The following is a 12,967-nucleotide window of genomic DNA, read 5'->3' on the forward strand; positions in this document are numbered from 1 at the left end:
CACTGTAGCCTTAATTGTAATAAGAAATAAAGGGCCTCTCTAAGATTTCAAGTTAAATACCATAGCTAAAAATTTCAATTCAGAACTCTGCAAGTACATCTTACTTTTCACAGCTTTAACAAACTATATCGTGTGAAACCCAGAATTACAAAAAGGAAAAACTTAACAGGTGTTCTAACTGACCTCTAACTTGCTTTGATAAACATTTGTCTCTTCCATTGTATAAAAGAAAACTATCTCTAAAGTCTCTTGGAGTGCTGTATTGGGTATTATTCCATCTAATTATTTTTGTATTTATTTATGACCATATAGACAATAGTCACTCTACAAAAAAAAAATTAATTCAAAAGTACATTATACTTACTTTTCCTGACTGCAACCTCTGTATTCTTGAGTCACATACCTTCTTAACAAATAATAAACTATTTATTTGATTTTTGATCATGTTGATATCTAAAAACAAATAAATTGATTATAAGCTAAAAAGTGATAGTAATTGTTAAATAACCATATGCTAACTAAATTTAACAAAATAATCAACATAGAAAATTGTAATTCAAAAATTAGAGAAATAATCTGAAACTATATTGTAAAATTATTTAAATCATAAAAAATTAAAAGTTAATTGTGCTCTAGGGAAAACTACAATAATGACTGTTTTAGATTCACTCAGAAAACAATGTGTTTGACTAAACATGTTAGCATAATAGTAACATTTACTTAAGGAGAAACCACTAACAGCTTAAAATGGCATTTAGGCAAATTAAACTTTAAAGATACAGTAATATGTTAAGAAACATTTACTTAAATCACTTACCATCACCAGCTGTATCTAAAGATCTAAGATATTGTAATTCTTCTGCTGCCTTATCTCTGACTGCTTCCAGCTCTCCAATATTGTCACTCAATTTAATAATGTTCATAAAGGCCTCATAGTTACAATTAGAATCACGGATCTGAAAATAAAATTTGAAAAATGGGTAGGATGTCGATCACTAAAAGAAAGGGAGTCTAGCTCCAGTGGCTCGCGCCTGTAATCCTAGCTACTCAGGAGGCTGAGATCTGAGGATCACAGTTCAAGGCCAGCCCAGGACCAGGGGGAGCGTGGTAGCCTTGAGCTGAAGAGCTCAGGGACAGCACCCAGGCCCCATGACCCACAAAAAGGGGGGAGGGACATGAATATTGAGTGCTTTTTTATAACATACATAGCTTTTATAGCAAAAAGAAAAGGCCTGAATTCATGGTACTTTTAACTTAATGGGTTAAACACAGTGAATAAAGTAAGTAGAAAACACAGCATGGTATAAAGTAGAGAAGCACATAATATAGATACATAATATTAAGGAAGCTGGAGAAGCTGGAGATAGAAGAAAGAGCTAAAGAGTAGAAAGATGAGACCATAGTTATGAAGCTAACATAATCAAGCAAGTACAATATTTGTATAAATCAACAGCAAAAAAAAACATGAGTTTCCAAAATTAGACATAAACATGTTGACTTTTTTTTTTGCCAGTCCTGGGGCTTAACTTAGGGCCTGAGCACTGTCCTTGGGCTTTCTCAAGGCTAGAGCTCTACCACCTGAGCCATAGCACCATTTCCAGCTTCTTTCTATGTATGTGATACCAAGGAATTGAAACCGGGTCATCATACATGCTAGGCAAGCACTTTACCACTAGACCAAACTTCCTGCCCCCATGTCGACTTTCTTAAGACAGTAAGAAATTAATTATGAAAAAAATCTCTTCAAGAAAGGATCACTTTAAAACTGATTTTTTTTCCACAGTCTTGTTCAATTTCTAGTTCTTTACATGTGCTGCATATTTATCCATAGTGAGTTAAACAGCTTATAAATACTTTCTCCCATTCCATAGGTTGGTTTTCTTTTCATCACTGTTTTACAGTTTTCTTTGCAGACAACTTTTTATCCTAATGTCTATTTTTGCATGTATCATACTAGTTTTGGGTATCAAGTTAAAAAAAATCAGTCAAATGCAGAACAATCTCCCCATATGTTTCTTCATGTTTTATCTGCTGACAGCCTTATAGGTGCTATTTAACATGAGTTTTTTTTTTTTATTTTGTTTTTTTCTTGTTGCTTTCAATATTCTGTGTTTGGGGCCAGGAGTTTGATCTACTGGTAGAATGCTTGGCTAGCATGCACAAATACCCGGATTCAAGTCTTTGGTACCATATACACAGAAAAGGCTGGAAGTAGGGCTATGGCTCAACTACTTCTCTACTACTAGAGAAAGCCCAAGGACAGAGCTCAGGCCCTGAGTTTCAGCCAAAGGACTGGCAAAAATTTAAAAAAAAATTTTCTTTGGCTTATGATCTTCATTGGCTTTATCCTATATAGAGAGAGTTCTTTAAATTCTTGAATTTGAATGTACATTTCCTTCCTGAGATTTGAGAAATTTAAGTCCAGACAAATAACTGCCTGTGCATTCAACTAATAATTCATTCTAGGATTTCAATAATATATATATATATTCTTTCATATTAAGATATCTTGTATGTTTCTTAAACTTTACCTAATTCTTACAGGCTTATATTTCTTCATTTAATTCTCATATTTGTTTATGCTGTTGTTAAAGAATTTCAAAAAGACAATGTTTAAGCTAATAATGGTCTTAGTAGAGTCTATTATTGATCTACTTTAGTACATTTTTAAAATACTACATTTTTTCAGTTCCAGAATTTGGTTTCTTTTATAGTGTTATTTCTTTATTTATATTCTCAACTTTATTCATAAATCATTCTCTTGATTATGTTTATCTGTTTATTTTCAGTTTAAGGTGATTGTTTTTCATTCTTTGCTAGGTTTCCATAGGTTGGTTCCTAGATATTTATTTGGCCCACTGCTTCCTTCCTTCATCTCCTCTCTCCCACCTTCACTCCCTTCTCTCTGAGTCTTTTATTTATTTTTATTTCCCTTTTCTACTTTTTGTTTCTGGTGAGTGTACCAAGTTTTAAATTCAAGGTCTCAAATTCATTCTCTCTCTCTCTTCTCCTTTCTTTCTCTTCCTCTTTCTATTGCTCCTGCACATTAACACACAAAACTAACTCCTGTTAATAACAGAATAGAGAAGGGTTGCCTGAGAGAAGAAATAAAAATAACTAACAGTAGGAAGAATCAACTGAAAGAAAAAATCAAGTTTTATCACTTCCAGAATAATTATAGAAATACCAAAGTAATAAGACAAATTTTGTGTACAGGTAACACACAGTCTGATTGCTATTGCAATTAAGTTGATAACATGCCTAAGGAAATTAAACAGTAATCAAGTGATCCTTTCTAGCTAGAAAGAGCAGACAATTTTTTTTTAAAGTTAAGAAATTATAGATTTAAAAGGAATCAAAGATCTAGAAAATATTCTAAAGGTCAGATAGTACATATACAACTCTCATTTCTCAGTTAAGAAAGCTTAAATAATCCAAAATGAAAACCAAATTGTACTTGTAAACGGAGTAATTAGAAATTCTTTGATAAATGTGATAAAAGGTGTTATCTGCTCGTAACACTAACAGAGCAAGTAAACAGATCTCATCTAATATTCTACTGTCCATATTCCTCATTACATTACAAAATATAAAGTATATGCTAATAAAATAGATCAGAGCTACAGATACATTTGATCTAATCCAGGATGAGAATTCCTAAACTAAAATTCCCAAACCCCAAACCATTGAGCACTGGCACAATTCAAAAATTCTATATCTGTTTTCATATCAAAGGTCACAGTCAAAATATGGGCACACCAAAAATACGAAATTACCTTCAAGTTATGTCAACAGGGGTTTATGAAATATATATTAATTTCATGCTTAAGATGCTTATCTATCAATATCCTACTATGTATGTAAAAATATTCAAACATCTGAACATTTCTGGGTTCTAAGCATTTCAGATAAGGGACCTACAACTTGTAGTAGTAACTGTTAAAAAACAACACAGACATAGATATTACTGGATATACAGGAAGTAAAATAGCCTATTTTTTTAACTGTATTTTTTTTTGTCTTTTCTTTTTTGGCACTGGGGATCGAACCCAGGACATTGCACTTGCTAGGCAAGTGCTTTGCCACTGAGCTACATCCCAGCCCAAAATAGCCTATTTTTAAACAGTTCCAGTATACAAACAGGATGATAACCAATGAACTTCTAGGGGAGAATTTCATAGCACATTCAACAAAGAAAATATATTGGAAATGTAGGGAGAAATATACATATAGTTGCTAATATATAAATTGTTGTTTAAGCATTCTGATCACTAAAATGAATTTTTACATTAAACGTATTTTTAAAAACAAGCTGCAACTTTGAAAGGAAACTACTTACCATCCATATAACATACTGATTAATATAATCAGGATCACTGAGTTGATTTATTAATGGAAGAAGAATTCCTCGTGCAAGGATTTCCTAAATTGTAAAAAAAACAAATTTAACCCAACATACTTCTCAAATCTGTAACATCCTAACCATGATGTTACATAACTGGGTATGATATATAAGAAACTAAAATATGATAATCAGCACATATGAGATAATGCTAGACCTCTATCAACTTAGAAACATATCCACTGAGAAGTATTTGCCAATTTTAAAAAAGGTAACACTCAGGCTGGAGTGCAGCTTAGTGGTAGAGTGCTCGCCTAGCATGCATGAAGCCATGAGTTCCATTCCTTAGTACCACATATACAGGAAAAACTGGGAGTGGTGCTGTGGCTCACGTGGCAGAGAGGCAGCCTTGAGCAAAAAGCGTACACCTGAGTTCAAACCCCAAAACTGGCTAAAAACAAACAACAACAAAAAAAAAACAGCTGGAAGCTGTGGCTCATACCAGTAATCCTAGCTACTCAGGACGCTGAGATCTGAGTATCAACCTTCAACGCCAGCCTGGGGGCCCAAAAGGAGACTTCTGACTCTTATCTCCACTTAACCTCTAGAAAATGGGAAGTGGGGCTTGGCTCCAGGGTAGGGTGGTAGCCTTGAGCTGTAGAGCTCAGGCACAGTGCCCCAGGCAGAGATCAAGCCCCATGATTCAAAAAAAAACCTGGTAACTCTCTAAACATTTCATCTCTAAACATTCATTATCTAATGTAGACTTAGATCTGCATTCAAGTATAAAAACAAAGAACAAGAAAAGGATAACCAATTTTATGATTAAGTTTACTAAAGAGAAGAAATGAGAGAATTATAATAAAATATCAGCCTGGTTAACCAGCTTATTCATCTCTTGTATGTTTTTTTCCTAATAAACATGTTTTTTTTTGTTTTTCATATTTTTATTGTAATTAGTAGAAGGGTTACATTATATTCACCAGATAGATACTTCATATACAATGTATACTTCATATACATTGATACCCTTTCTCATGTCTTGGTCCCCATTTCCCTCCCCACCACCCCCACCCCTCATCTTGTTTTCCTCCCTTCCCTATCCAATTTCAAATAACCAAATACACATTTATCCAATATACCAGGTACCAAAGTGAAATACTGTAACAATATGAGATAACCAAGGGGACAGCAAAAGAGATGAGAGATAACATAGTACATTAAGGACAACCATCACTCATTATTTGGCTTTTGTTTCTATATCCTAGAGGTCCTTTCATTTAGTGTCATACTGTATGGCCTTATGTATCTAGGTTTTGCTCTATTGCAAATCTCTGCTAGGAGAGTCCAAGGTTTCTACTGATTATGACAAATGAGGGAAACTATTGAGCCTATGTTCCTTTGAGTTTGGCTTACTTCACTTAATATGATTTTTTTCTAAGTCTTTCCATTTCCTTACAAATGAGGCAAATTTAATTAGTATCTAAATCTAATTTTGATTAACATCTAAATTTGTAAAATATCATTTCTCAAGAGTTTTGGAGAGGCTAAATAATCAAAGTTAATAAGGTCTTTCCCTTTTATTTTGTACAATTTTATTTTATTGTCAGGGTATTGTATAGAGGGGTTACAGTTAACATTCATCAGGTAGGAGGTGCATTATTTCTTGAACAATGATACCCCTTCTCATGTTTTTGTCCCCGCTTTCCTCTCCCTACCCCCTCCAAATCATCTTGCTTCCCCCCTTCCTATCTAAGTGCAAAATCAATATATCCTACTTTATCAGGTCTCTAATTTATTTGGACAATATTCTCACATCAGTTTTTAGAATGTATGATAGTGAATTAAAATATGAAAAATGTATTAAGTAACAGCAATGAATTAAATAGTAATTCAATAGCTATTAATATTACTACTAATGGAAGCACAGTAATTTTTAGGAATGCTTCAAGATACATTAAAAAATTTCCAAGAATTGTCTCTTAAAGGCTAACTTTGATCTTCAATTAAACTATATTAATTTACCAAATTTCTTCCTGCAAATTACATCTCTGGCTACACACATTCAAATTTTAAAATGTACTTTCAAAGGAAAAAGTTCACAGACTCAAATTTTTTTCAAAAGTTTCTTTTCAAAATGAAAAAAAAAAAAGCTCACTGGGAGGAACTTTGTGTTAATCCAATTTGTAAATCTGTTTAAACTTTGATCTACTAATTTGCCTCAGAAAAAGGTCTAGTATAGGAGGACTAATAATAATTTAACTACAATCTCTGGACAGACCCTAGTGAACTCTATTTACTTATTTTTATTCATTTATTTCATAGTAAGTACCATTTCCATGTAGTTAGTACTTTAACACCCCAATTTCTAGAAAACAGTTGTCAATATGGGAAATAAACTCATCATCAAAGCTATAAATTTTAAATAACTCATAGTAATAGCGATAAAGGAAAAAGCAATTACCTCAATGATTTACACAATATATACAAATAACCTCTGCATCACAACCAGTATATCAGATAAATGGTTTGTCCCTGCCAAATTATAACTGAGTCTCTGCTTTAGTACTTTGCTAGGACCCAGGTATTATGTTAGCCACTAGGTATGTAATGATTATATATATACTCTACGCCCTCAAAGAGTGTGCAATGCATTTTATTTTTTAAATTTATCTTTCCTAGTTTTTTCTTCATATATTTTTATTATATTTAATAGAAGGGTTACATTATATTTGCCATATAGAAGGTGCATTACTTCACAAATATTGATACCTTTTCTCATGTCTTGGTTCCCATTTCCCTCCCCCAACCCCACCCCTCATCTTGTTTTCCCCCCCTTCCTTATCCTATTTCAAATAACCAAATAAGCATATATACACTATATCAGATAACAAGGTAAAATACTGTAAAAATATGAGATGAGATAATCAAGGAACAGCAAAAGAGATGAGAGAGAACATAGTACATTAAGGACAACAATCACTCTTTATATGGCTTTTGTTGCTATTTCCTGGAGCTCCTTTCATTTAGCGTCATACTATATGGCCTTATGTATCTAGGTTTTGGTCTATTGTAAATCTCTGCTATGAGAGCCCAAGGTTTCTACTGATTATGACAAATGAGGGAAACCATTGAGCCTATGATTCTTTGAGTCTGGCTTACTTCACTTAATATGATTTTCTTTCTAGTTTTTATTTTTTGCCAGTGTGAGGCTTGAGCTCAGGGCCTGGGCACTGTCGCTGGACACTTTTTGCTCAAGGCCAACACACCTGCCACTTGAGCCACAGCACTATATCCAGCTTTTTATATGTATGTGGTACAGAAGAATCGAACCCAGGGCTTTGTATATGCACGGCAAGCACTCTACCACTAGGCTATACTCCTGGCCTTGCAATGTATTATAATGAAAGTTATCAAATAAGTAAAAATAAGCACTCAATTTTCACTTTAAAATAGCACAAATGCTTTGAAAGAAAACAACTGGGTAGTGGAATGTGGAATCATAAGGGAATTTATGATTCAGAGGTAAAGAAGGAATCTCTGAAAAAACTGTGTAAGGATGGTAAAAAATTGATTATCACACCAAAAACAAGAAAAAGAAAAGAAAAAAAAAGGAAAAATTAAAGGTAAGCTCTGAGAGAGCTCTTAGTGAATATAAAGGAAATTGGTACTTAGGGGAAGAAAATTAAGGTGGCTTTAATAATGGCTACTTACAAAGACTATATCCTTGACCAAACTTTAGAGTCCCTCTCAAAAGTCTCTTCCCACTTAGGTCTCAACCTAAGACCTTCCACATTTGGCTTCTCACTGTATAACACATTTTCACACGAACCCTGTCAAATATCTCTAGGCAGAACTCTCACAGCCTTTATGTGATCAAGTTATTAATCCCCTCTCTTAATAATACATGACCTGGCCTGTTTTTCACAAGATTAGCATTAAATCTCTTAGTAGTTTCTCCTTGATAAGACTTCTAGTAGCTTTACAGTCATCCTGTTCCTGGGCTATAAATCCATACTTGTTAATGTATTCCGAATCAAATCTAGTTCTGTATGGAAGTCTCATTTCCCTACTGGAACTGTTCCTGAAATAAAAATTTCTATCACTTTAACCTCTACATAGTTCCAAATTAATCTAACATCCCATTCCATGGCATTCTTTTCTCAGGGCCTGGGCGCTGTCCCTGAGCCTCTTTGCTGTGAAAGCTAGTGCTCTGTCACTTGAGCCACAGTGCTGCTTCCAGATTTTTCTGAGTACTTTATGGTCACATTATTCATAAAAACACAAAAAGACAGAAAAGTTATAAAGGCAATATGATTTCAGTTTTGGATATTTAAAAGCTACAATTTCAAGTAGTAATTTCAAGGAGGCAACTAAACAGAGTAGCCTAGAGTTCAGAAGGAAAGTTTAGACTAAGGCTATAAACTTAAAACTCATTAGCATTTGCATAGTGTTTAAATGAATAAGGAAGAAGAATGCTTATGGAAGAACTTAAATAGTTAAAAATGTAGCATAAGCAGAAGCCAAGCATATAGTAGATGTGAACCTAGTGGTTACTCACCAGGTATTATCACCTTTAATAATGACTATAGTTAACACAGTTTCCACCAAAACATAGCACTTTCTACTCATTTCAGTTAACTGCCACTAACATTATGAGAAGTACACTGATTCAAGATAGGTAGATATTAGAAAATTGTGTGTAACTGCTTGAACAGTAAGATAACATGCATAAAAGCAAGCTTTGGAAATTAATATCCACCGCAGGAAAACAAGACTAAGAAAATGACAACCTTCATGTTAAGAAAAGTTCATTTTTATTTTATCTATTCAATAAGGATAAAATTTCAAACAGTTAACATTTCTCAATCATAATAAGCAACCAAATCCAAAAGGAACACATTGAAAGAACAGAATTCAAGATTACTGCTTTTATAAACCTTATACTCCAGTTACAAAAAGTACAATCTTGGCTGACTAGTTTTTAATTTGAAGTTTCTGTCCAGAGACATTACTTTTATCTAGCCTAATTTAGCTCAATTTCTAGTACTAATAATTTTTTTTAAGTTCACCTTTGTTATAACCAAAAATTCCAAGCACCTAAACTTAAGTCAGATGGTTCTTAAAGGGACCAGGAGTTTGGCCTAGTGGTTAAAGTGCTTGCCTAGCATGCATGAAGACCTGGGTTCGATTCCTCGGTACCACATACACAGAAAAAAAAAAAAAAAAAGCCAGAAGTGGTGCTGAGGCTCAAGTGGTAGAGCTCTAGCCTTGAGAAAGCCCAAGGACAGGGCTCAAGCCCTGAGCTCAAGTCCAGGACTGGCAAAAAAAAAAAAAAATAAGCCAGATGGTTCTTAAATTATATGCCAGAAATTGTTGAGAGATTGAAAAAAGGTCCTCCAGATTTGCTCAGGATCAATTAACTGAATCAAACCAAATTTCTCTCACAAGCATATAAATAGTAAAGGATTTTTTTCATAAGGACCTTGATGGCATGATATCACTTATCTATCAATTAATGGAATACATGCTTACATAATCTTGTATCTTACTTTTTCCTTTTCTTTTAAATTATAATAGATACATATTACAAAGAGAATCTACAAAAACAGAAGTCCTTAGAGGTCTTCAGAAATTTTTAACAGTTTCTTAGGGTTGTAAGGCTGAAAAGTGTGAGACTTACCTACTACTTTTAATAGAGTCATTATCTGGTATAAATTTACACTTACCCTGACAAAGTAGCGCATGATCTTGTTCTGGAAATCTCCAGGAGGTAGCAATAAATATAGTAAGACCTCACACAAATCCCTTAGGAATCCTAAAATAGAAAAAGTAGCTATAATAACTTGAGAAAATCGAGTATTCATTTATTTCTATTGCAAGAAACATAAAAATGTTAAAAATAATTTATTCCCTGGGTATACGGCTTATTCTTTTAGCAATTAGTATTATTTTAGTAATTATTTCACAATTTTCTAAGTAAGTATTATTCATTAATCAAATTACTATTATTTTTCTAATCCTTTTAAGTTTAACAAGTGTTTGAATAATGACAAATTCTAATTACATTTTTCTCCAAAACATATGTATACTTAGAAGCTATTTGTTCACTGAAAACAACACCTTTTTCAAGGAAAAAAAAACTATTACTGATATAAAAGAGTGTAACACAGCCTGTTGTACATTATTATATCTACTTCTTAGACTTAACTATCATTTAACAATAGTGAAAATAAAGCCGCAATTAAAAGTTGAATTTTAGCCAGGCACTAGTGGGTTAACACTGTAGAATTAACTACCCTGGATGCTGAGACCTAGACTATCAGGATTTGAAGCCACACAGGAAACAAAAGCCATCAATTCCAAATAAGATGCAAAATGTTGGACTGGAGATATGGCTCAAGTGGTACAGCTTGCTAACCAGGTTCAAGGGCTAGAGCTCTAGCCTTGAAAAAGCCCAAGAACAATGCTCAGGCCCTGAGCTCAAATCCAGGACTGGCCAAAAATAAAATTAAAACGGGAAAAACAGGAATAAGAAAACAATGAGCAAATATAATGCTTAGCACATTTCCAAAATTAGAAATGATTCAATACAAAACTTAAGAGTTCCTCTCTAGGCACCAGTGGCTCACACTTAAAATCCTAACTACTCAGGAGGCTGAGATCTGAGGATCATGGTTTGATGCCAGACTGGGTAGGAAAAACCCATCAGACTCATCTCAAATGAATCACAGAAAAAGCTGCAAGTAGAACTGTGACTCAAGTAATAGAGCACTAGCCCTGAGCCAAAAAAAAAAGCTCAGCTCCCAAGACTAGCAAATAGAAAATCAAAACATAAGCAAAAACTGAAGAGCCTCACCTGAACTTCTTACTTCCCACAAAGAAAAGACATGTCCATTGAAATCTGTGTATTTTATTTAAAATCATTTAATCATTCTCTTAGGTAGACTCATGAAGCAAAACATTCAAGGGGAAAATAAATATTTTTTATGTAAGTGCTTAATTAGTGTTTTGCTTGTATATTAACAAAATGTAAAAAAAAAGTAAAGTGAACAGTGTCTTCCTATGCTCTCTGTCTTGTCTAAGAATAATTTCACTTTAGATCTGTTCTGCTATTTTGTCTTTAACCTGTTATTTTTCACAAATGAAAACCTAAAAAGAAAACCTTCTTCATCTTTGGGAGAAGTGCACACTAGGTCACGGCAAACTTCCTTCTCCATTTCAACTTCAACTTCAAAGAAGGTATCTACAAGATCTTCAGCTGTACCTGAATAAAAAAAGAAACAACTCATGATACACAAAGTGGTACCACATATTTTTTAAATCCTAAGTTTTACACGGAATGAAAATATTACCTTTTACTTGATCATCTTTCTCTGTTACTTTCTGTTGAGCCTTTCTGAATACTCGTAGGTGTGTGCCAAAATCATCTACAATGCGTGTGGTAAAATAAGGTTGCCAGTCTATTTCTTTTGACCTTACAAAAAACACATTATAAAAATATTATGTACGTTCTTTACAGAAAATAAGTTGATTTTCATGAATGACAGAATGATTATCATAGAAACTACAAACTTATTTATGCTGATTATATTTTATTAACTTATTTTACATCTTAGATTCCCCTTACTAGACCCAAAGTATATCAAATATACTTTCTTAGTCTTCTAATGATATTATTTATATGCCAAAGCTTTAAAGTACTATCCAAATCGAACTCTTAATAGCTTCCATTTAATCTGAAATAAATTTGACTACAGGTACATCACTAAGCACCAATGTAAGAATACATAAGGGATCAGAATGTGCTTGTTTGTATTTTAGACATTTCTCAGTTTCTTCTGCACCAATTCTGAATGCTCCATATTCTTTACTTATACAACTCAGTAATGAATCAAGTATCTCTGCTATTAGCCTAGTGTCAACTTATAATAATAACACTTTAAAACATGAATAGTAAGCTGAGTATAGTGGTCACACTTAAAATCCTAGCTACTCAAGGAAGCTGAGATCTGAGGATTGCGGTTCAAAGCCAGCCCAGGCACTAAAAAGTCCATGAGACTCTAATCTCCAATTAATCACCAGAAAACCATAAGTAGAACTGTGGCTCAAGGAGTAGGGTGGTAGCCTTTAGCTGAAGAGCTCAGGGACAGCACCCAAGCCAAGAGTTCATGTCTGAGGACGGACAAAAAAAAAATTGATTAGTGGGCTGTGGGTGCTTCTTACATCCATGTCTATTTTATGTCTAGGTCTAAAGCTATTCAGAAGATCTAAAGATGGTGATTTGAAGCCAGCCCAGGCAGAAAAGTATGTAAGAATCTTATTTCCAATTAATCACCAAAAAGCCAGAAGTGAAGCCATGGCTCAAGTTATAGAGCACTAGCCTTGACCAAAAAAGCTCAACATTAGCACCCAGGCACTGAGTTCAAAAACAAAAAATAAAATAAAATAAGAATAACTGGTCCTATAGGAATATCACCATATAAAACATATTACTTATGAAAAAAGTGCTGATTTTATGAAATTATCCAGAAGTCTTTCTCAAAAGGAACAAATTACAAGAAATGTGTCAATTCGATACAGGATATAGAAACAAAAGCCATATAATGAATGAGTGTTGTCCTT

At 33.5% G+C, this 12,967-nt stretch overlaps 1 protein-coding gene across 1 annotated transcript in view; it reads right to left on the minus strand.

The window, feature by feature from the left end:
* Window positions 1–12,967, minus strand: part of Snx13 (sorting nexin 13) — a 116,107-nt gene that overhangs the window by 51,930 nt on the left and 51,210 nt on the right. Inside the window, exons 6-11 of the mRNA XM_090332728.1 lie at window positions 11,698–11,819; window positions 11,508–11,609; window positions 10,072–10,160; window positions 4,340–4,423; window positions 818–956; window positions 365–453 (exon numbers count right to left, since the gene is read on the minus strand). Of these exons, the coding sequence (XP_090188854.1) occupies window positions 365–453; window positions 818–956; window positions 4,340–4,423; window positions 10,072–10,160; window positions 11,508–11,609; window positions 11,698–11,819 (625 nt within the window). The remainder of the gene's footprint in view (window positions 1–364; window positions 454–817; window positions 957–4,339; window positions 4,424–10,071; window positions 10,161–11,507; window positions 11,610–11,697; window positions 11,820–12,967) is intronic.

Source organism: Megascapheus bottae, chromosome 5 (genome assembly GCF_031878675.1).
Source record: "Megascapheus bottae isolate mThoBot1 chromosome 5, mThoBot2.hap1, whole genome shotgun sequence".
NCBI classification, from domain to species: domain Eukaryota; kingdom Metazoa; phylum Chordata; class Mammalia; order Rodentia; family Geomyidae; genus Megascapheus; species Megascapheus bottae.